We start from the raw sequence: 26,974 nt of genomic DNA on the forward strand, positions 1-26,974 counted from the left end.
TGTTATCAAATGTTGACAGTTGGTAACAGGTGCCATGATAGGTAATCAGTTATATCAGACATTCTTCTTCAGTCCACTTTCCAGAAAGTGACCTTCACCTGAGGCAATTGATTGTCAAATGTTGACAGTTAGTAACAGGTGACATGATAGGCAATCAGTTACATAAGACAATCTTGTTCCGTCCAGCTTTCCAGGTAGTGACCATTGCCTGAGACAATTGGTTGTCAAATGTTGACAGTTGGTAACAGGTGCCATGTTGGAAGCGTTTAAGGCATAGTAATGTTGAAAGAGTAACCAGACTTGTAACGAGTAATGACTCGGACTTTTCAAAAATGACATGAATCGATATAGATAAATACAGTTACTCTTTGACTCGAATCAAAAAAGGATATTGTTAGAAATGACTCGCCTCGCCCATCGGTCTGGTTTATATCACAATTTTTTCAGCTAAAACGTTGGTGAAATAGGACTGACTTGTTTAAGGAGTACGCAACCTAATAATGTGAATGACCAAAAATATACTCGTACATCAGTACTACGGCTTAAGTTATCCATTAGGCATTATATGAATATGTTTAGATGTTTATCCTATTTAATGTTTTCATATAATAAATAATCCGAACATTTTATTCCCCAAATAAATATGATCTTTATAAAATAGATAGCCTGCAAAATTTGAAATTTTACTAGTTCTTCAAGTGCATGTAGGGAAATCACAAATATGTAAGCATGTAATAATGCACCTCAATATTTTAATGTATTTAATGTAATAAGCAACCCAATAATATAACTATATACATACAAAAATTAAAAAACAGTTTTATGCGGAAGAATAGGCAAGAAATCATCATTAAAAATGCAATTCTACGCTATGTTACAGATAATAAGATATACATAATGAAAATGATTTGAAGCCCTACAAGGATATTAGATAAAGTATACCTAATGCATCTAAGTATGACGTTATATTTCACTTACGTTTTGAAATGTTTGACCGTCTTTAGAGTCTTTATATCCTTCGTAAGTGAATTCCACTTTATTGGGCACGTAAAAAAGATGATATTCTTAAAGGTTGCCCCGCATGACTACAAAGGGCCTGACGAATGAGGAAAATTAAGGGATGGCTTAACTTAAGGTTACGCATGTACATTGTTTTCTTGCCCTGCGTTGCCATTATATATTGGCATTCTATTAGTTGCAATTTCTCACCATGGGAGTTTCCAGCCTCAGCCCTACCGCGCTTGAGACCCTGATGGTTTTGTTGACCCTGGGCCCCAGCCCGTCAGGGCTTTAATAACATTAAGGCCGCAAGCCAGGTAGGGCTGAGGGCGTAAACTCCCATAGTGAGATATTGTACCTAATGGAGTTCCAATATATAATGGCAACGCAGGGCAAGAAAGCAAGTCAGTTTAGAGCCATATGTAAACTGACTATATACGGCAGTTTAGTTAGGAGACCAGGTTTTGTGTGCATCTGTGTGGAATTTATAATATGAAATGAATTTACGATTTAGATTTTGAATTAATTTTGTATCTTTTGAAAATTTCCAAATTTCAACTTACAAACCTTGAACTCTCTTACTGTGCAATAGATGGCTGAGGTATGCAAATGTTTCTTGTAATTAATATAATAATTATTAATTATTATATAATAATTATTAATATGTAGATGTATTTCTAAATTACAATGTTATGTATAAAATGTATGCAAATGTGTGTAAGTTTAATTAAGAAATTGGTTTAATTTTTGATTTTTAATTCTAGCTTGTGAAAGTGTCAAATGTTACTTTTAAGATGCAGGTTTCTTCCTTTTATTATCTTAATTTGATGTACAGGGTGTCCCAATAAAAACAATACCCTCATTGAGCCCTCTTTTTATCCTATTTTTTGAAAAGATAATCAAATATATATATGGTATGCAAAGAAACCTTTAATCGTTAGCTTTAACCACGGAGGAGGTTTGGCTACTTCAAAGATTGAAAAGGAGTACACGTACCATGCATGAATATTAATAATTCCTCGATACCTTTATAAAATAACGAAGATTTTGGAGGCTAGCTGATGATCCTTGCTTGTAGTGAATGCGTTCCAAAGCCTTATACTATTAGTATGTTTTCATGTCACTAACCGTGTGGTTCATTTTAAACTTTGTTATAGCCAAACCTCCCCCGTGGACAGAGTGCAAAACGGGTACCTTTCTTAAAGATAGCATATCTTCAAAAATTATGAGCCGATTGAAATAATTGTTTTGGTTTATTAAAGCTATCGATTTAAGGTTTCGTTACATACCAAAATACCTTTGATCAGACCTTTTCAGAAGCAGGAGAAAAAGAGGGTGCAATGAGGGTTCTGTTTTTATTGGGACACCCTGTATTTCATAGTTATTGTGGCGAAACATTTTAAGACTTTTGACTGGTATTATTGCATGTACATTGATTTTGTTACTGATTTTGTTACTGACTTTATTAATGTATGGTATGTTAGGGATTTTGTTCATGCTGTTATTGTATTCTTATATTTTACTGGGCCATGGAAGAACAGAGATACTTAAATGAATATGGATCCAGGGTAAAGAAGAAACAAACAAACATACAAAAAAGCTTGATGGTGATTTCATGTATAGACCACAATAGTAATTTATTCCAATCCTTAACATTTAAAATTGTCCTACATTTCTGATGACCATAATTGCACAGCTATAACTATGTATGTTCAAAACTATTTTTTTTGTTTTTCCTACAAAAGTTTAACAGCATTCAGGAATCGGATTCCTCAATTTAAAGCCTTAATGTACGATCTCCGTCAAATTTTGTTTTTGTTATTCTTTATTCAAACTGTTAAAATAACATTAGTAATAAATGAAGGTAAGGGTTGCTGTTCATTTTAGGTTGACATAACAAGATAAAGTGAAGAAACCCCACCCATTGGTTATTTTGGCCATTTAACACACAGTTCTATGGGAGGACATATTATCATAATGTCAAACTTTGCTCTGTTGACCTACAAAGACAACAAATTTGGCTGATTCCATTTAGGTGCAAGTTGGGACATGTGTAAACATTACAAATGGGCAAAAAAAGTCAGGTTTGAAAATAATTAACCAATTTCATATTATAAGATCGTACATTATGGCTTTAAAATATCTATATAATAGCATGATATTCACCAAATATTATTTGATTAATCGTGAACCATTTTTATAATGAACTGTGTTTAAATCCTAACTCGTTATATTCAAAGATATTTTGTTAACCCATTGTTTTGGATGTGGCTAACTTAATAAACATATATAGTCGTCTTCGACATAATTTGCTCTCATCTTAACCTTGTCAGTTAAATATAATTATAAAAGTAATTATATGTCAATAAGATGAGAAAAACACATGTTTGATGATGATCAATTGACCAGATCTTATTTTGATTTGATCAGCCATTATTCTTATTATATTTAATGAGCCAAAATGGACTCATTTTGAATGACGCAGTTCATTAATCTGAATTTACAATCATATTTTACACTTGGCCTCCATTTTAGGTGTACGAGGCTGAACACAGCCTATTCCAAGGTCATACTATTGAATGTACAAACATATCAGGGTTAAAGAACTGTTTTCTAACATATGAATATGTTTGATATCTTTCTTGTAATAAGCTAATGTAATAAGCTATCGTCTGTAGAGGCATATCACCATGTGCCGTAATCCTCTCATTCTCAAAGGCATAATTCGATAACCTTAATAAGACAAGCAAAGCTCAAACTTTGACCTCAAGTTGTCGAGTATGAGTTTTCGTACCCAATACATTCAATGGTTATTATGCGAGTGTAGAAGCAAAATGACCCTAGGGAACTGCCTTGACAGATAGCGATGTATGAACTCCTTTTGTATGTTTCTCTAAGGTCCAAGGTCAGTGTAAAAGGATTAAGTCCACTAACTAGAACTAATAAAAAGACATCGCCGTAGAAGTGATGATGTAACAGGATTAACTCCTATAGCAATAGGTTAAAACAGTTTTGAATATATCACCATGAACTACATACATGCTGGTTGTACTCATCACCTGTATAATGTCTGCAATCATAGATTGAATACAATACCGCTCTTTTCAAAGATGCTAATCTTACAGGTGCGAGTTATCAGCATGATGTGAATATTCTATAGATTTACCATCCACGCCTTTATTCATGTGCGTTGAAATTTATGATTCAATGCAGAGGTACCGCGTACTAGTGCAGTGCGATATATTCAAAAATTGTTTATACCTATAGCTGTGGTAATTACTCATGTTACATCACCATTAACATTGTCCAGAGAAACTAGTTAAATTCATTGCAGATTTCAGAAATGGTATTTCTTGAATTACCCATTTATATCAGACAATTTAAGGAGTATGTCTTCAAAGTTTTATAGTTGTGGATTTTGTCACAAGTTTTTAAAAAAATCTAACACCAGCTTATGAAATCAATGAACACCAAATTAAGTAGCTACCGAATATTTCTTGCACTGTCACTAGCGTAATATAAGTTAATATTTGTAATATTTTTACGGTAAAGTACACTAGTGTTGGGTTCCATATTGTAGTCGTTACATACTAAAGCCTTACAAATTGAATCTGGTTTGAATTCAATTGGACCGGAAAGATGTATCTAATATCATGTTTAAAGGAAGTCAATATTATTTTTATAATTGCAGGTGATTTTATTTGCGCAATTTTGTTTTCCCTGGTTCACCCGATACGCCACCCAATCAAATGTGCATCCCCCGAACTACAGCCGCCCATATGCTGTTACTATTGCATAGTGTAAAAATATACTTTGCAAATGTGTACTTTAAATCCTTCATAATTGAATTGTCTGGTAGATTATGTTTATTGAAGGAAATAACTTGGGCGTTGCTAACGTATGCACTTACATGTTGTTTACTTTTATATTCAAACACAGAAAACCACCACTACCATGGGTCTTTTGAAGACATTTCGCCTTCTTCGTCTTCTTCGTGTGGCTCGCCGTCTTGATCAGTACTCTCAATATGCACCGGCAGTGGTCCTACTTTTAATGTGTGGTTTTACATTAGCTGCACATTGGTTTGCCTGTATGTGGTATGCTATAGGAGAACATGAAAGACCGAACTCTGTCACGTATGGCTGGTTAGACCAATTATCCAATGATGTTCAGGAACCGTATAAGGTAATTTGAGAGTATTTTGGTGTTCCTTTGTTCTGCCGTAGCCACAATGTAGCAGTGCATATTTGGTTACAAGTCCGTGTCTGGTTCGTCTGGCCTACAATGATTACTAACTGAGACTACTTGTGCCATTCTAGCAACCTAATGAAATAAAGGTGAACCATCTGAGACGTGTTTTATCAAAGCAATAAATATAACACGACTAGGGCTGCAACATAAGGTGTTGGTTTGACACTTTCAAAGCAGCTGTTATCGTAAATCGTGTTTTATCAACCTACACTCTTCACTCTCATGTATGTTGAATCCATCGAATGCCAGTTTATTGAAACACCATAGCAAGCTAGTTTAGTCCAGAATACTGTTCTTTAATCTGAACAATAAGATTATTACTAGCGATACTCGTCCTTGGCAGTCATCGTCTTTCGGGGTCACCGCCTTTCGCGGTTGATAAATGGCACTGTTGTTGCAAATAAACAACAATTCTGACAAAACCATTGAATGTTTTTGTCTACAATAAATTGTCGGGTTTTTTTCTTGTTTTGTTTTGTTTTTATTATACATACAAATGAAATCGATATAAGTACATAAAAAATCTCTCAAATACAACACAAACAATACATTTTTCCATACATGGCATGTGGGGCCATGTAGATCAATTAAAGTGATAAAAAGTCACCAAAAGCAAAAGCAAATTGACATCAGCAATTTGATAAAATGTCACCAAAAGCAAAAGCAAATTGACATCAGCAATGAATAACATAAGTCAAATACATGGCAGATAACCCAGAACCAAATTAACTTACTCATATATAACAGAAATAGTATTCCTCCTTCCTGAGACTAAAAAATACCTGTATCGCAGCCCCTTCACATGCCCTTAGGAGGTGAGCCTGTGTTGTCATCCCCGTAGGGAGCTTGGCGGGCCAAGCAAAAATTTTGCTTCCCCAACATACCTATAAAGTGATCTATAAAGACGACATAACACATGCATGTCGCAACCTTGACAATCTCATGAGAACCCCTAAAGATACATTCATTGAAACGTCTTGAATGTGAGGAGTTACCTTTATACCGCACTGACCCAAGAGAATTGCCAATGGACATAGCTAAGGAAAAGATCCGTGTACATCCGTCGTGGATTGTTCATACATCTCCAAAACTCTCAAAGGATCATCTTAAATTTGTTTGCAACCACATATCTATTCAGATTTCTATCAGCTATTTTGACAGATTATTACAAAATTGTCAAGGTTACTCTTTAAGAAACCATTGTAATTGAATGTCAGGCCAATTTCAATGGCACGCATACCATGTCTTAATAGCTTCATGAATAGCAATATCGTTTACACAGCAAAATTCCTATTTCTATAAATTTATACACCTAGGAATGTTTAATTTTTGAGCACCGTTGGTGTACCTGTGGCCGGGACCTGTGGGCACCCATTGTCTTAACTGACATGGGTATGTGTATGGGTTTTTTACGTACGTGCAATACCCGGGTGCAATGCTAGTTTTTTTTTTATATAAAAGGTAGAGGAGCTGATATATCATATCTTATGGAAGAATCTGACTGTGAAAGCGAATAGACAAATGCATAGCATATTAGACAGACAGGACATAACGTAACGCACCCGTAAATAGTTTCATACATGAAGATATAACATGGTGAAAATGGGGAATGGAAGACTCCCAAACGTAGCAGGCGTCTGACTGTGTAAATGCGAATAAACAAATACAAAAACATTATATCACCTTCATACCATTGTTTAGTAAAATCGTTAAACACATCTTCTTGCAGGAATAAGAATAATAGTGAAATGTAAACGTTTCAAACGCAGATTTCATGAGCAGGTGTATTTTCCCGCTGAATTGCATCTGAATACAAGTTGAGGATATCTTTCCTGATAGCCCATGAATAAAATCTGGAAAGTATAGCATGCAGACTGACAAGCCTTGCGGTTCAGGAAACATTAAAAACATACCTGCAATGTGACTGTCTTCTCTATGTCTTTTCAAAAAGCAAATATGACAATTTTCTAAATTACATCCAAATTTGCAATTGCTTGTCAAAACGCATACAATGACTGTCTTTTGTAATGCTAATTGGTGACGACGATGCTGTTGAAGTATGTATTGAAGTAGTAACTTTCTTATAGATTTACATGCTATCTTACATTCACGGTTGTTTGATGACATGTAAACTGTAATCATTTTTAAGAAAAGGGGAATAATGATGGCGCTGTTTATCTTAAATCTTGTTTGCATTTTTTGACGGGTAGACACTTGCATAATGGCATTATAACATCAGAAAAGACTATCAAATGGCAATGACATTTTTAAAACCTTTTATCATGAAAAGTAAAGAATAACTTGTCTAATTTAAATTTTCAATATATGTAAATAGCGCCCTCAATTTGCACACAAACGTGCAGATTATAGAATAAACATCACCACAAAGAAACAGAAAAAGATGAATAAATTGATATACAAACGAGAATCTATGTTAAAAATAGCTATGCAATATTATGTGTATATTAGTGTGATAACTGTTGGTATTGCCCAGGTTTAAAATCGAACGTAATATGTTTGTTAGAAAAATTTATAATTGATCAAATCAAACAACCGTCCATTATTTCGTTTTTATAATAATCATAACAATAATATATGAATTCCCAAAATTCAATTGATTCCAATGTTGCATATGCTCCATAAGCCATTGTGGTGTCATTTCGTTTTGTAGTAACACAACGTAATTCAAATTTGACGACATTTGTGCTTAACGAATTAATCTGCAAGAATTGTTTTTGTACATAAACAATGTGTGGCCAGAGGTTTCCAGTGGTATAAAAATCTCAATCTTTTTGGAGACAAATTGGGGGAAGTTGCTGTGGCTCACAAAATGCCCCTTTAATGTAGTCTGTCCATATTGTATAAACAAAATATAGTATTCACTTGACGTACAGTACATGTACATGAACGATGCAGTCATCATTCTGTGGAGTGAATGACAAAATTAAGGTCTTGAGTACATCTAAATTTAGTGATGTTTTAATTAAAATTTGAAGAGAAATACGCCGGAGTGTTTTTCCTTCACGCGGTCAAGGTCAAACAAATTATGTGTTTTATATAGAAATACATTTGATTTAATAAATATCAAAATAACAAAATCGAATCTTTATGGTGCCAGTAGTTATGGCTTTGAAGCAGGTTCCAAAACATGTCAATTTTGAAATGCTTTTACGATGTTTATGTTAAGTATTTATTGGGGAAATCTCCCGAGAAGCACAAATTGCATTAACATTGTAGACACCATCTACTTACTAAAATTCATCTGATGTTAAAATACCGTCACTCTTGATGAGTGATTGACGTTTGATGTTTTAGGTACTCTCTAAGGGTTAAGTTTTTTTAAAGTGTCTGGGTCTATGACTCAAATCAGACCAGTGAAAATTAAATGAGTTAACTTGTTTAGGTTCACTAGTAAAAGGGTGAAAATTGAAAGAATTTTTCTCTCAACTTAAATTACTGAAAGACAGTAAAACTGACTTTTGAACGAGAGAATAGTTACAGCATGGAGGTATATAAATAAATGGAGAATGATCTAGCCAAGCATCTTTTGTACTACGTTGGTTATGACCAATTATTGTTGAATAGGCAATTTCAGGGGATATTGATTATGCTAAGCTGATTACATTGTTAAGTCTGTTTCACTGGTCATTTATTTCAATGGGGTGCTAAATGCAGTTACTTATAATGTTTATTGGAAAGTGCTCATGTTTCAGAAAATTTAATATCAAAATGTCATTTTCGCCAAAAAATTGCATTGAAATCAGTCTTTTGAAAAAATAAACACCCTATCTGTAGGCCTATATCTGTGGTCGTATTGTGACCCCCTACATTTTGGTCATGATTCTTGAAAAATTAAAATTAGGCTATGACCCCTATTTTTCTTTCCAAAAGTTATGACCCCCCCGTATAGGCCTATTTGGAACCCCCCTCCAAAGGAAATGATGGCCCCTAATAATATTAATAATCATTTAGGCCTAAATACTGATAATTATTTATTATAAAATGAGAAGTTTAATGATGATGAAAAGATTTTAGCTGAATTACGAAGTAATTCCGGTAAATTTTACTCGCTCTTAACTCAATTGGCCCAAATTGGCCCAAAATAATTTTTTCGCAATCGGAAGGTAAAAACGTTTTGCTTTCATTTGCACTATATTTGAACTCCCTCAGACCCCCTTAAAAGCTTAATATATGAACATGAAAACTAAGTATATTTGTCAAGTTACGGCACAACTAGTGTTGAAAACAGTTTCATAACTTGAGAACAGAACATCCAAATTTCATCGGGTTTTCGCACAATCATACATTGAAACTATAAGCTATCAAAACTGGCGACTTTGAACAGCTAATTGACTAGCTGACGTCATTATACAGTCTCTTTTACAAGCCTTCCGGTACGGGTCAATGTAGGGTCAATTCCTATGAGGAAATTTTGGGAGTGACGATCAATGAACCATGGTAGAGTCTCATAACCATCGTGGAGATCAATAGCTTGGCTGAAGTGGCTAGTCATTCAAGTTTGGTGACTCATTGAATAGAGGTAATCGGATAATCTCCACTTAAGAGATTAGAATTCTGGCGATCATTCTCCATTTATTTATATACCTCCATGGTTACAGGATGTCACTGCGGATTGACCAGTACGACCACTGATATTTTACAAATGAGCAAATTTTACATCTTTCGTTCGAGGGAAGATGATGCCTCGTTGCCTTAGTAACAACTATTATGCTGATATCAATCAACAAAAATAATCAATAATTCGAATATACATCTAGCCTAACGGAACTATCAAACTAATTATGTGGTGATTTCTTGGTCAGAATGGTCAATTAAGTGTATATTAGTATTAAACGTTAAATGCATACGTTAAGGTTTTTTTTACCATGTATACCAGCCACGCCAATTACTATTATATCTCGCACATATTAGCAAACCGCGTCTGTAAGCTAATTTGTTTAATTTTATTAATTTCGACGCCTTTTGACTGGTTAACGCATACCATCTGGGCAATTAGGCATCGATTTTGTGGTCAGAATTATATTTCAAGTTCTATAAATGGACATTTTGATGCAAAGGAAAACAAAAAAACAAACAAATTCTACATAAACGTAGATTTATCATAACCAGGCACACCAAAAATGATAATTATAAACGTAGTCATTAAATCAGAATAATACCAATTGACATGGATTTTAATGGGAGCACGTACGTTTATTGGAAAAATATTTTCATATCATTCTCAGTTTGATACATTTGTTACTCGTAGAAAAATCATGTAAAACATTCATTTTCTAAATGCGAGTATTTTACCGATACCAATACCCGACGGATATTATTATTAGAGTACATTATATGATTATGCAATCCTTGTAGCTATAATATCATGGAATTTAATTATTGATTTTATTTTTTATTAATTTCGGAGGGCAAGTATAAATATGTTCGTATCTAGATCACTAGAAATATTCAGCTCTACGGTGTCGTTGCTTGGTATACACAATCCAAAAACCGAGTGCAAGGATTGTTATTGAACATTTTATTTATGGTTTTTATTGTTATTGCTCGACGAAAAAATATCCAGAAGAAACTAATGTACTACGACTACTATTACATTTTATAAATAATATAATAATAATAATAATAATAATAATAATAATAATAATAATACGACGAAAGCATCAACCACAACATCACAACTATAATAACAACAAAAAACAAATCAGTATGTTTTGTTGCTGTTAATGTAGTTGTGATGTTAAAACAAAGGCGCTTGATGTAGTCATAATAATAATAAAACAGTATAATGAATCTTAGATTCCTCAATGCGCTTTACAGATTTAAAATCTACGAAACTTAATTTACAATATATGATTTTAACTTAAGAATTATACAAACAATACTATGCATAAAATAGCAGACCAGCTGCAAGCAAACAGTTTTAGAAAAAAAATGCCAAGAGGTCATAAACGTTTCTGCGGACGACCTTGTGAACTGGAAACTATTATTATATTTTCATACACTCCTAGATAGTGAGAACCAATCAGAGTAAACGATAGTAAATTACTAGCCTGCGTAAATGTTGTACAATTACATGGGCGCGCACTCCGCGTAGTACTCGCAGTGCTATCGGACGCGTTCATTTTACTTGCGGGTTGATGCATTTATATTTGCTTGCATTTTCCAACATTTTTCGTGACAATTTTGTTATAAAAATGCAAAAATCACAGGATTTTTTTTCTCGTGTATGAAATAGGTTAATAAATGCGCATCACTTATTGCTCGAGAAACTTGTACTGAGATGTTGATGCGTCTAATGCACCTCTCCCCCCTTCGGGGCTCGTGCATTAGACGCATCAACATCTCAGTACGCGTGCATTATTTTGTACAATTTCACTCCCAACAAGTGAATCGCATTCATTGACCTATAAATAAAATAGATGCGATAGGGGAAAATGCCCAACCAAGACAGCTCATTTCAAAATTAAATAATATTGTTGGCGAATCTAAAGTTTTGATTTAATTAAAGAATGCACCGAAATGAAGATTTCACAAAAATCTACATTTTGGTTCTACGGATACAAACTACAAATACCTAAGAGTAGCTAAACCAACAGAAACTAAAGAGCGCTTTAACGAATGTAGTGTCTACGTTCAAAATCTTACATTCTGTTTGGTTTCACTTTTAATATGTTTTGCAACCACTCTTAAATTCCCCATAAAACGCATGTCTTGTTTACATGCTGAGGAGTAGGGCACCACACTATATTAACAACCGCTATAAAGTGCCCCAAACTACACGTCTTGTTTACACACACAACAAACAAACAGTCACTCGTCAAGTTCACACATAGTGCATAATCACCGGTTACATTCATTCGGAGGAATGCATATGCACCTGCTCGAATTACTAGCTACATTTAGCACACTCTATGCGACAGAGTTCAATCGGGTGTGATACCTTTAACCTTATGAACTGTGCCGTCTGGCTGTCGCCTGCATGAATGAACTCTTGGTGTGGTGATTATAAGTGCAAAGTATCTGGAAAATTCGTTTTTATATCTAGGGTGTTCTAACCATTTGCAATTTAATTGAATTTATGTATGTCTGAATTCAATTGAATTCAAATTTACATGCGTAGAAGTTGCACTCAATTTTGCAATAGGGTAGATCCTTTAGTTTACAAATCTTTACAATTTTGTGGATAAAATGAAAAAGAGCAAATTTATACTTTCGAAACATTCTGCGCATATTATGAATCACGGTTGTTTGATGGGATCATTTATTAGTTTTTCAAACGAAACATCATGTACAACCACATTTTAGGTTTTAACAGCTAAATGTGATATAATGCTAATGTATACAGACGTTTTTGAGTCATTCTCAACTTTAATTTCCCCTCTTTTACAAAATTATTCACTTTTATAGCACTTTTTAAAGCTTTTTTTGATATAAAATGTATCTATAAATGACAAAATTGGTGGCGCTATTTAGTAACTGGAAATTGCTCTTTTCAGCTTTTAATACAAATAATTCCATTTATTGTTTGATAAAATATGTTTATAAAATTTCCTTGTTGCTTGTTTCACCTATTCCAGCTGTTTTAATGGCAGTATTAATCACCTACCCCTTGCAATTAAAGAAATATGATTTAGGATAAATAGCGCCATCTATAGTTTGCATTTAGTTAATAATGAAGCTAATTCTATATACATCAAACAATCGTGAAATAAAATGAAAGAACAAGCGTAAGGAAATATTGTCAAAACATCAACTCACAAAAACACAATTGAAAGAGGAAGGTGCAGAAAATACGTGTATCTCAATCTAAAGAATTTGCACATTGGTAATAAATGCCGTTTTTTAACATTACTAGAGAGTTTGCGAAATTTACGTGAAACGCGATACGGGAACGTCAACCGCATACGACATAATGCGGTATGATTGTCTGTCTTGAACGGGGGACAGCAGTTCGTGCAACGTCATTTTTCGCCATTGCTATTTCGTTGCATTAAACAGCTGTCAAAGAGTTTTGCGTATGGATACTATTCAGCAAACACCAAAATGTTTTTAAAACATGATAATGCATGTGTTTTTGGTTTTCGTTAAAACATTTTGATAACATATTAATGTCGGTTTATAAAAATCATGTATTCTAAAGGCAAATAAAACTACGTTTCAAAGTGTAGACAAATATGTCAAAGCATACAATGAGCAAAACAATAGATGTTTGGGAACTTGGAATATTCGTTGCCTATTATGGTTTAGGGTACTTGCTTTTGGTGCTCGAGGTTCCGGGTTCAATTTGCTGGGATATTGAACTTGGGGAGTCTGGAATTATTTGGTAACATCTGCAGATTAAATTTGGACTTCTCCTCATGATTCATTTAGAATTGGGTTAATGAATCATCAAAGTATTCCGTCCTTCAGAGAGGACGTTAAGCGATCGATCCCGTGTACAGAGTGTCATACCTGTACATGTATCTCACAATCAGTTTTTGAAAGATTAGGATGATAATCCCAGACCGTTTCCAACGCTTCCCGGTATTCAAATGGACCTCGACGGAAATGTATATAGAGGCTTTCTTGAGATGTCTAGTGTTATTACACCCAAACAAATCAAATCAAGTCAAACCAAGTTAACATAAAAAGCCATACATTTTCTGCTATGCCAAATATATAAACATCTCAAAATGCAGACATGGACAAAATAAATTCAAAGTACAATGAATACCTGATAACATTACACAATATTACACTATTTTAGCCAATAACCATCTAACCAGACTTAACATTCCTCTCTTATTAACATCGATTAAGTCTTATTAGCTCTATAATGACCATCTACGGCGATTGATTGTTTTACCCGAGGTCTCCCCGGGTCGTTGATTAGTTTCACTACGCAGTGCCAACGACCCTTCAATTCCAACTATTTCCCTTAATTAGTATCAGCCACGTATTAATTCACTTACCTCGCGTTGCCATGCACTTAAATTGAATTTACATAAATCGGATTGTGTGGGTTTTCCTTAGTATAGCAATTTTTATTATGAATAGTGTGGCATGGCTGGTAAATATAAGTCTCTTTTTAGTTTTTGTGTACCATGTATTTATACCTAACTGTACGATTACATCTATTTTAAATGAAAGCTGTTGATCGCCCTACATTTTGCAGACCCATATATGTTTCCGGGATATGTTTACAGCGTGATTTAATGCGCAATGTTTTAATGCAATACGATCAGCTGTCTATCTACTGAATTTGTAAGATGAAAATGAGGTTGCAAATAGTGGTGAAACTTCAATAGTTTATCTGTCCGTAGGTATTGTACCTCTAGCCAGGATCACATTATGTGTATTCTATGAAAACAAATGAAATTTACACTAATTATCTGTCTTGCATACAAACTCACAAAAATCTACATTTTGGTTCTACGGATACAAACTACAAATACCTAAGAGTAGCTAAACCAACAGAAACTAAAGAGCGCTTTAACGAATGTAGTGTCTACGTTCAAAATCTTACATTCTGTTTGGTTTCACTTTTAATATGTTTTGCAACCACTCTTAAGTTCCCCATAAAACGCATGTCTTGTTTACATGCTGAGGAGTATGGCACCACACTATATTAACAACCGCTATAAAGTGCCCCAAACTACACGTCTTGTTTACACACACAACAAACAAACAGTCACTCGTCAAGTTCACACATAGTGCATAATCACCGGTTACATTCATTCGGAGGAATGCATATGCACCTGCTCGAATTACTAGCTACATTTAGCACACTCTATGCGACAGAGTTCAATCGGGTGTGATACCTTTAACCTTATGAACTGTGCCGTCTGGCTGTCGCCTGCATGAATGAACTCTTGGTGTGGTGATTATAAGTGCAAAGTATCTGGAAAATTCGTTTTTATATCTAGGGTGTTCTAACCATTTGCAATTTAATTGAATTTATGTATGTCTGAATTCAATTGAATTCAAATTTACATGCGTAGAAGTTGCACTCAATTTTGCAATAGGGTAGATCCTTTAGTTTACAAATCTTTACAATTTTGTGGATAAAATGAAAAAGAACAAGTTTATACTTTCGAAACATTCTGCGCATATCATGTACAACCACATTTTAGGTTTTAACAGCTAAATGTGATATAATGCTAATGTATACAGACGTTTTTGAGTCATTCTCAACTTTAATTTCCCCTCTTTTACAAAATTATTCACTTTTATAGCACTTTTTAAAGCTTTTTCTGATATAAAATGTATCTATAAATGACAAAATTGGTGGCGCTATTTAGTAACTGGAAATTGCTCTTTTCAGCTTTTAATACAAATAATTCTATTTATTGTTTAATAAAATATGTTTATAAAATTTCCTTGTTGCTTGTTTCACCTATTCCAGCTGTTTTAATGGCAGTATTAATCACCTAACCTTGCAATTAAAGAAATATGATTTAGGATAAATAGCGCCATCTATAGTTTGCATTTAGTTAATAATGAAGCTAATTCTATATACATCAAACAATCGTGAAATAAAATGAAAGAACAAGTGTAAGGAAATATTGTCAAAACATCAACTCACAAAAACGATTGAAAGAGGAAGGTGCAGAAAATACGTGTATCTCAATCTAAAGAATTTGCACATTGGTAATAAATGCCGTTTTTAACATTACTAGAGCGATTGCGAAATTTACGTGAAACGCGATACGGGAACGCCAACCGCATGCTACATTAGTCGAAAACTAGTTAGTATGCCCTCTAGAGGGTGAAATTCATTGTGAATTGATCAGTCGTGGATTCCCGTAAGGCGGTTAGTCTCCTACAGTAGCCTACAGCATGTATATCACAATCAGTTTTTGAAAGATTAGGATGATAATCCCAGACCGTTTCCAACGCTTCCCGGTATTCAAATGGACCTCGACGGAAATGTATATAGAGGCTTTCTTGAGTTGTCTAGTGTTATTACACCCGAACAAATCAAACAAAAATGTTTTACAGAAAACGTTTGAATGTCGGGTTATATAAAGGGTATAAAATGTTTTAATAACATTCCAAAAACATTTTTGAAAACTTGATACAAAACATTCTAAACAGAATGTTATTTTGGGGTTGAAAAAATATTTTGCGAAAATGTTTGCCCAAAATATTTTCAATAACGTTTTAAAAACGTTTTCATGACCTTTATATAACCCGACATTTAAATGTTATTAAAAGGTTTTGAAAAAACATTTTAAGAACATTTCTATGTTTGCTGGGTTCAAATATTTTAACATAATGTTATATAAGTATTGACACAATATTTGGCAAAAATGTTTGCAAAAATAGTTTACAATAACATTTTTTGAAAACATTAAAAAATATTGTTGTAGTGAGTTTTCATACAAAACGTTTTAAAGCGTTATCATGACCTTTATATAACCCGACATTTTATTGTTATTAAAACGTTTTTACCTAAACCAAAAGCCAAAATATAACTTATTTAAAAGGTTTTTAAAACGTTTTTGTGTTTGCTGGGAAACCAAATTAACATAAAAAGCCATACATTTTTTGCTATGCCAAATATAATAAACATCTCAAAATGCAGACATGGACCAAAATAAATTCAAATTACAAGGAATACCTGATAACATTACACAATATTACACTATTTTAGCCAATAACCATCTAACCAGACTTAACATTCCTCTCTTATTAACATCGATTAAGTCTTATTAGCTCTATAATGACCATCCACGGCGATTGATTGTTTTACCTGAGGTCTCCCGGGTCGTTGATTAGTTTCACTACGCAGTGCCAACGACCCTTCAATTCCAACTATTTCCCTTAATTAGTATCAGCCACGTATTAATTCACTTACCTCGCGTTGCCATGCACTTAAATTGAATTTACATAAATCGGATTGTGTGGGTTTTCCTTATTATAGCAATTTTTATTATGAATAGTGTGGCATGGCTGGTAAATATAAGTCTCTTTTTAGTTTTTGTGTACCATGTATTTATACCTAACTGTACAAATACATCTATTTTAAATGAAAGCTGTTGATCGCCCTACATTTTGCAGACCCATATATGTTTCCGGGATATGTTTACAGCGTGATTTAATGCGCAATGTTTTAATGCAATACGATCAGCTGTCTATCTACTGAATTTTTAAGATGAAAATGAGGTTGCAAATAGTGGTGAAACTTCAATAGTTTATCTGTCCGTAGGTATTGTACCTCTAGCCAGGGTCACATTATGTGTATTCTATGAAAATAAATTAAATTTACACTAATTATCTGTCTTGCATACAAACTCACCACACCCAACCCCAACCACCCACCTCCCAAACCGACACACCCCACACCCAGAAACACCTCACCCCAACATGCATCCATTACACTAACACACAAAGTTATACATATCATTAACACAAACTCGTATCGTACATGTATTTAAAACTAGCTATTGTAACAATCATGATGAGGAACAACTGAATGAATTCGTTAATCACATCGGAAATTTATTATCAGCACATTTTCAATTCTTTGGTAGCTTTAACACACATTTGAAAAATGTTTCATTAAACATACGAAATTGTATAGTGACAGTGAAAGCTATAACGTTTTTGTCTTCCCATTTTAAAAATTAATATTACAATTGTTTTTCAGAACGATACGACAGGTGGGCCGTCTCTAGAAGCCAAGTATGTCACATCCCTATATTTTACATTGACAACATTAACTACAGTGGGGTTTGGAAACGTGGCACCTAATACTGATGCGGAGAAGCTATTTGCTATATGCATGATGCTGGTTGGGTGTAAGTTAACTTTACCTCAGAGGATGATTTAAGGAAGCCCCATCATGCACTGTAAAAGTGTTATCACTAGAGTTTGAACTGCCATTTTACTTTTCAAATCCCATTGAACTCTGTGCAAAAGATGTTGTTTTAGAATTGCCCGTGTGTCGTTATTACTTGGTCGATTTCAGATCTAAAGTGATGTATGCATGAAGGATAATTCACACCTTCTGTAGATAACATAAAATGTGAAATCGACCAACTTTTTAAAGGTGTTTTTATTGTAAATATATCTGTCCAAATTCAAATTTAACCATGCACGTGTGTATGCAGTGGGCGGCAGTGGTGTCATGTTCACTCACACAGCTGTGCTAACCGCAAGACTTGCTGGGAAGTGCTTAAATCATCCTCTGACTTTACCTAGACTTTGTTCCGTACTAACATTGCCCTGGTAAGAGGAGTGTGGCTTAGACAAAGAAGGATATTTCAAGATGCGATAGCTACTGTATAAAAACTGTTGGTGTGTGATTTTGTTAACTTAATATAAATTTAACAAAATAGCAAATGCACATCGTGAGTATTCTAGCTAACACGTTTTGAATCTCTTCAATAATGTTTTGGAATAATGGAGATTTTAAGGCATTTATTTGATTTATCAGAATACATATAATCAGGAGCCAGTTAAAGGATAGTGTTTTACCTTTTGTGTTAATGGGTATAATCATGGGTTAATTTGGCATTATTCTAGTGCCATATTAGGACATTTGTCCCATTTGTTCCTCATCCAAGTATTCTTTTCAAGGTCAATGTGTCCGTATTTCCTAGCTGGCGATTGGAAAGGGGAAGTATGTACGATTGTGACAGTGATGTTGATTTTCCATACTTCGGATTACCTTGTAAAAATGTTTTGCCGTAGACCATAATTTGATTAATATTTTAGAACTATTTGATGATATACTTTACATCTTCATCGTTTATTTTGTAACAAAATTAAAATTGATTCTATTGTGTGAGGATTATACACAGACGCACACATTTTGTAGTAATAATTAAAAACATTGCTCAGCTGTATTTGGTCTCATGGTTTCTATTGAATTTCCATTTTTATATAGGTGAACGCACTGTAAAACCACTGCAGATACACTAATTAATTGAAATATGGAAGCACATATGTTCAATACTGTGTTTAATTTTGTCCATCCGCGCACACAAGCTCATATTACAAGCAATTGATTTCTTGCCAAGCGTGTATCAACAAATTATCCAAAAGGCATACTATATGTTTGAACTAGATTAGTCAATTGTGTTGTTTTTAAGAAGCTTATTATTTATTTTGATCTTAGCAAAGGCAAACCATATCGATTGTATGGTAGTATGTTATTACAAGTTACATTTACTTAGAAACAAGGCAAATATTAGAATACGGAATCGTGTATGTTTTGTTACTAAATAATGTTTCAATAGTGAATTTTAAATAGTGTGTTACCTATTAGCGTTTTAAATCATTAAAACATGGTATGAGAAGTAATGTAAAAAGGAGGACAATATAACTAACTTATCTTAGACAATTTCAATTATGGCTGGAATGTGCTAAAGAATTTGAGAGTCATATGGTTGCAGCGCCCACTATGGTTGCAGAAAGAAATTGAGCTCCTGTTTTATAATTAAAAGAAAAAGGCATTTGCATGTGAACACCTGAACGCAACAAGACCGTAAGTCCACCTGGTCCTTCAACATATATACACTAAAGTTGCGTATAGTTTCGTATAGTTTGGTAATATTTATACGTGTTCAGGGGCCAAAACAAATCTTTCACAACATTTCATGATATTTTCACCCTGGAACATGTATTAAACATTATAAACCCTGAGAAACTATACGTAACTTTAGTGTATACATGTTGAGGGGCCAAGTGGACTTACATGACTTGCATAGAGACAGTTGTGTCGTCTGCTGCAGTCGTGTCTCAAAACTGATATTGAAAGACATATTGCCTAGACACGATTTGCAGTCCTTCGCATTTTTATTGTATAATTAGTACAAGCAGTTAATCCTGTCGACGAGTAACAACATTGATGGTGAAGAAGGGTTCTACTCTTTCTCAATTCCTCTTTCTAGACCAGTTTGGCATGTAACATAACACGTCATTCTTGATTACTTTTGTTAACCACCAAAATGCCCAGACATTTATCAAAGCAATAGCGATAGACTTGGAATTATACCCCGTTGGTGTATTTACAGCGGAACCTGTAATACTATTGCAAAATGTCATTTAGAGTCAAGTACAACTAACCTAAATTCATCGCATTATATGTGTGGTCAGCTTGATTGCATATAATGCTACTAGTACTAGACCATGTAAGTTTATTGCACGTAATGACACACATGAGGGTCGTATAGACAAGTGAAAAGAAGCATCACCGCAGTAGAGACGAGTAAACTACACTGCCATTTCACATTCGACTACCCATTAATTCTTCCCTCTCTCGAGTTTCATGATAACAAGAAATCTGAAATCTTGTCACTCTCTTTTAAAATGGTTTAACAACCAAAGAGGGCCGAGTCAATCACATTAATTTATTTTCATGCCACTTGGAAGAGGCGTAAATTAAATGTGAATATTCGCAGAGGTAGAGCAAGCGTCGTCGGTTTCAAATCAGGTTCGCGTTTAAGGCAATCTATATAAGTGGTATAAGAAGGGGTATTCTACATGGAATAAATAATCCACATCAAAGTGATGCTTCCCAAATCGAGATCAATAAGGACGTAGCAAGCCGTTGTAAAACAACCGGCGTTGCACACCATGCAACGCAACATCGAGCCACCGTACGCGTTGCAGTACAAGTCGCATTTAAAGTCGGGTTAAGAGAGCGTCGCTTTTATGCATTCATGACGTATCTCGGTGGATCTTTGAGACCCAATGAAATCTTCGCAAAGTTCACCTCATGCTTGGAAGTAACGTCTATGCTTTTTTCGTGGTTGAACCGAAAGCGTGCCGATAAACTGTTCTTGTACGCCTGTGTACTCTCTGCGATATGACCGTTACGCGTACGAGTCCATATAGTGCGAACAGCGAAATACGCACCTACGTCACTATCGAAAGTGACGTGAACTAAAGTTTAGGGAGGTACCAGGGTGATGCGCATTAGTACGGATTATGCGCTTCCGTGTGAGTTTCCCCGATAAACCGGTGTGTCACGTTTCTACATCGGAACGGATCGCATGACGAAATAATGATCGCTTGCTAAGAAACATATCGAAACTAAAACACGCTGAGTGGTAATACTAAGTTAGGAATTAATCGAAATACGAATGAACCGAACTGGCAATATCCGTGCCTGATGATTGTATATTAAATCCAACCTACTACTTTTGTCACGTATTGGGTTTAACTTAAAAAGGTTGAGAAATGATGAAGTGAAGACATATTCAAATAATGTTGGTCTTTTTCACACGCAGTAGCGCAACATTTTTAACATGTGCATGTGTTTTCTCACTAACGAAGTAAAATATCGCCGTAACTTTATCTTTACAACCAATCCGGCAAAGAAAGCACATACTCGAAGATGGAAGCCCGGGTATAGGCTTAATTAAGGCCAATATCGATAATAAAAATTTAACTTTCATTTGAGACTGCTTAAGTTATTTACTTAAGCAGCTGAACCAATCTTTGCAAGAATAGCGTAGTATTATATATATATATATATATCAGGTAAAAAGAATGGCAACCTTAAAAGTCTTATCTTATAGTGAAATAAAATCCAGACACACTCACCAGTTCCTATGATACTATAAACTATAATCATATTAGAGATTTTTTATTTAGACATCACCAGTTCTCAAACTGAAGCATTTTATTTTCATTTTCCTATTTTCTTTAATTATTTTGGTAAAAAAAACTAAAACAGTACCAACTAACCAGCAGGGAAACTTTGAATGCATCTAAAAAAAGATTCAAGTAGTGTACATATCCAATGAAATAAATGTTAAAAACTGTTTAATGTGTACAACAACATCCAAAATATAGGTTTTTCGGGAGCTTTTACAAGGTAAAAACAACTAGCACTAGTAACTAGCACTGAAAACGATTATTAATTATTTTGCAAGAAATTAACCGTTATTAAAGATGCCAGGGAAAGGAATGACATTTCGTTGTCATTTCATCGGTAATTAAGGCAACTCTCATCTCATGACGGCTAACAACGTCTCAGATGCCTGATATATCATGTTTTAACTTATGATAATTTTTTGTGTGTTTTTACAGCACTTATGTTTGCGTGTATCTTTGGCAACATGACTGCCATTATTGAACGATTATACGAAGGTATGGCTCGTTATCATCAGCAAATCTCACTGGTCAAAGGCTTTGTGAAATTCCACAATGTACCCAATCCTCTACGGCGAAGGCTACAAGAATACTTCAAACATGCTTGGGTCTATAGTAATGGGAATGACATCACAGAAGTAGACGAGGTATGTTATATTACACAATTAAGATCATTTTAGATTCAAGTTGCCACAAGGGATGAGCGATTCATGTCTAATCAATGACCTAAATTGTTCTATTTGCAGCAAAGAATGTACAATTTAGTTGATTGGCTAGTGATAATTGTTCATCGCGAACGACTTTGACTATATAATGATTTGGATGAGACATACTATAGTCACTATTGACTTGAATAAACAAATTAAAAATCGATGAGCGATTGATGACTAATCATTGATAATCAATCGTTCTATCTGGAGCAAAGAATGAACAAGTTTAGTTGTTGGTATAGAGTGTTAATCGCTAATCGCGAACGACTGACTCTAGAATGATTCGGATGAACTGACCTTGAATTTAGACCATTTTAAATTGAATTCGTCACAGGCGATGAGTGATTGATGACTAAATAATGGGCTAAACAATCTATATGGGAAAAACAAATGTACAGTTTTAGTTGATTGGTCAGTGATAACCGCTCAGCGCGAACGATTCTATAAAGAGCGAATATATGGTTGGTTACATCTTGCTTTTAAATTGCATTTGTAGCCCCATGTGTAAGAATATTGAAATTGCTAGGGTTTTTTTTTTCGATCCATTTAATTTTTAATTCTAGTAGTCAAATTGGAAATCATAAATGATTTCGTGTATACACTTTTTAAACTAATCTGGAAAAGGGCTCAGATAAACTCCCATTTAACACATGTTCAAATTTAGAAAAAGAAGCTGCGTTGTTGTACTAACGTAAAATGCCCGGTCATTGAAATTGATAAAGTCACAACAGAGTATTAGCCATTTCATTGGATTATATAAATCAATGTATTGGGTACACATTTTTACCCTAGCTTATTTTAGCAGCTAACCGAAACCCGCATTCTATTCTACAATTGTTCTTGTTTCACTTGATTTTATAATAACAATGAAACATTTAATGTACAATAATAACCACTTAGGGATGAAATCAAAACTCGACCGCCAGTTTCAGGCAGTTTCGTCCGGTTGGAGCCGCCAGTTTCTATTGTTCTAAACAATTGAACGCGGTTCCAGCTGTCGAGTTTTGATTTCATCCCTTATTCTTTCTTTTAATCATAACAGTAACTAACAAATAGTTATAATAGTAGCATCAAATACATACAGCTTGAAAACCATCGTGTAGAATTTCCAGAGAATAGATACATTACTAATATGTTAAACCATGTTTTCTATACACTTCAAATCATGAGTAGAATGCATGTATTATTTATGGATCTAACTAGATACGAGCATTATACTACACAAACACGACTATAATCACGCCGAAAAGTGGTCATGTTCTGTAACCTAATGTACTGAAATGTCCGTTACGATACAGTAGCCAGAAATATAATTTAATATGCGTCAGAATTAGTTTGTCGATCGCGATGAACCATTATTGGGGGTTGTATTATGACCCCTTGGAATCTAGATTAAATGTGGTTTATCACTGTTCCAGTTTAAGTTTCAGTTAAACGTGGACACTACCCTCATCAACCGAAGAGGATGGTTGCAACTACCCCCTAAATACGTTGTTTTATACGCTAAAACACTCCGCTTTCACTATGGACCACAATGACCTCATCCCAATGGCTAAGTACAATAACCTCAATTAAACAATCATAGTGCAAAATTTGAACTCACGATGCAGAGTATGAGCTTTTGTACCCAAATTTTCAAAGGTCATTCAATGAATGTACAAATGTATTAGGATGAAAGAACTGTGGCCTGATAGATGAGCATATAGTGGATCCTATAGTGTTTACCACCAAATGGCTAGGGGTAATTGTGGGCTATCTTTTGCACTTACTGTAACACAGAAAGTAGCATACCACCTTAAACGTGTACGGCCGCCCACCGAGTAGGGTTAATGAAACCCACTGGTATTTATTTCGCTCTTACAAAATTATTCTATATAAGTGATATTGTGTTGAAAATTGAAATATATTTGATGTGTGACTTTTTTCATTATATCCAAAAATCCGTTGTTACAAATTCGTAATCAACTTGCGTATAAAGTAGCGTAAGCAAATTATTAAATCCACAACAATCCACTTAAAAGTCTCGTGTAGACATCATATCGGTAAACTGAAGAGCCCAAAATCTAACTCACGCCGCGTGGTTCGGTTAGGTACACTAATGTAATCATTGGGCAGGTGTTTTATTATAGACACATAACCGACACATGAACCGGTTAGTGAATTTGAGATCGCTATGTATCATTCTAAAACCCGAACGCATTATATAGGAAACTAGGTTTGGCTTGCTCTCGATTCAAAATTATTTCGAAACTGTTTTTATGAATTAATACTGCTTTTAAATTAACGATGGACATATTTTGAAATGATAATGTACGCGTGTTTGCGTATTTTTTTCACCTGAAAATGTATTTATTTTCTATCAAAAAAAATATACATGGAAAAACCCTACCAAATTTAAGTGAAAGAGGTGAAACGAAATGCTTCAAAATTATTTCACCCCTTACGTCCGCATACATCTAACGAATGTTTGATGACGTAAAATCGATAATATGTTACGTATAATATCTGGTAGAAATATATTATCGATTTTACGTCATCAAATATTCGTTAGAACTTAAATATTACTGGAACTAGAATGGCAATAGATTAAATAACGTAGATATGTTATACAATATTGTACGTCTAATAAAAGGTCTGCATACTGCTTAACGGTCAGTAATTAGTTCGACATAATGAGCGATACCGATCGATCAATACCATCAAGTAGGATTAGCGTGACCACTCAGGCATGGAAATTACTTGCATTGCGTACGGTGATATTAGCGGAAACGTAGTCTAACCCTCAGATGCATTTACGTTTGTATTTAAAGATTAATTTCTCCTAATTATAAAATCGTAAAGTTACAAATGTCACTCTAGCATGATGGTTGTTTAGATGTATCTACATTAACATCCTAATACATTGACAACGATATCGCTCGTTATATTTAGTTGTTACCGAATAATATAACAACTTTACTTAACTAATTGCTATCATAATGTATAATTATTTTGAAGACCTGCACAAATTCTACATGTGAAATAAATGTCTTCATACACGGGCTATGGTGTAAAGATGCAAAACGAGATCCTAGAGATGCATAATGAACACAGACTACCACTAGTTGGTACACCAGAACAAAATGAATCAATGGTAGCATAGCATCTCGTTTGCAAAGCCGTATTCAATAATAGTTAAAGATATAATAACACTTTGCCCCGACAATGTCCCAAATAAAATGTTACGTCCAGCAAAATTTATGTAATGCATTATGGGTAGGTATAGAATCGCCCAACATGACAAAATCAGCTATCAACAAAAGTGATATAAAGGGCTTTGTCTCTTATTAGCGGTTCCTTGTTATGCAAATGAGACAGTTTACGCTTCATAGCTTTCACACTGAGATTCGGAAGCTTGCTTTTTGTTATTTCCATATTTCACGTGCTCAAGGACATTTCGTTACAGATGAAAGAGCATGAAAAGAGTCCGCACGACTATATGGTGCGGACTAAATGTCAGATTAGTTGACCCAAAAAATGTAATGATTATCGTCCCGTCAATTTCTTGAATAACTCCTGTTATTTTCCATATAGAGACCTCGAAGAGAGAAATACATATATCCAGAAGGGAGAACTATCTCGTCGGTAATACACTTTTTGACTGATATCAGTCATTCAAAGGCACCATCAGCGTTTTTGTATCGATCTTTCATGCATTGTTATTTAATTTGCATGATTCTTTTGCAGATTACTACTTCTAGAATTTTGTTTATATAGAACTTACCATTTTGATTATTTTCTAAGCACGACTATTTTTCTCTGCGATATGACTTCATCACAATTTTCACAGTTTTTCTCTTGCTACTACTCACTACTATGCAGTACCCATAACTCAATGCGCAAATGTCTAAATAACGCCATAAGTTACATTGTTGATTGTTACGATTTTTATGACGTCATCTAGGTCATGCGCTTTGAATTATGGGATATGTGCAAATGGTGATCATTTAATACAATATCATGTTGTATTGTGTTTGGTTTGTTCATGATTACATTGAAGAAGACTCATTGATAGTTTTGAATGAATTGCATTTCTTAGATGTAATGGTATGATTGTTTATGTTTCATTTTTAACTATTCATAGGGGTGGGTACTTATTTTAATTTTGTTTGTTTACTTTATATAATTTTAAATTTAACTTATAGAGATGGTTAAATGACTAAACTGCGTGGCATTTATCAAACTAACGTTTGGATTTAAAGGCAATGATATAAAATATGTCTTTGAGACGTTTGTCACATTTTAAACATTGCTAGTTAACACATCAGCATGTGGCTGGTATTAATGGCTGCCAAATTATGCACATCGCTACAAAATGTGTTGCTATGTAGGTCTATACACAATTTTTTTAAACTCTAAATCTTGTA

General features: G+C 34.3%; 1 protein-coding gene across 4 annotated transcripts in view; it reads left to right on the forward strand.

The window, feature by feature from the left end:
• The window catches only part of LOC140169646 (potassium voltage-gated channel unc-103-like), a 335,180-nt gene that overhangs the window by 300,911 nt on the left and 7,295 nt on the right, over positions 1–26,974 (forward strand). For 3 of the 4 annotated variants that reach the window (XM_072192927.1, XM_072192930.1, XM_072192929.1), the window contains 4 exons: positions 4,939–5,184; positions 17,903–18,053; positions 22,297–22,505; positions 26,142–26,192. In XM_072192927.1, coding sequence (XP_072049028.1) covers positions 4,939–5,184; positions 17,903–18,053; positions 22,297–22,505; positions 26,142–26,192 — 657 coding nt within the window. The remainder of the gene's footprint in view (positions 1–4,938; positions 5,185–17,902; positions 18,054–22,296; positions 22,506–26,141; positions 26,193–26,974) is intronic. The other variant, XM_072192928.1, reaches the window with a different exon arrangement.

The sequence above is a fragment of the Amphiura filiformis genome, chromosome 14 (assembly GCF_039555335.1).
Source record: "Amphiura filiformis chromosome 14, Afil_fr2py, whole genome shotgun sequence".
NCBI classification, from domain to species: Eukaryota; Metazoa; Echinodermata; class Ophiuroidea; order Amphilepidida; family Amphiuridae; genus Amphiura; species Amphiura filiformis.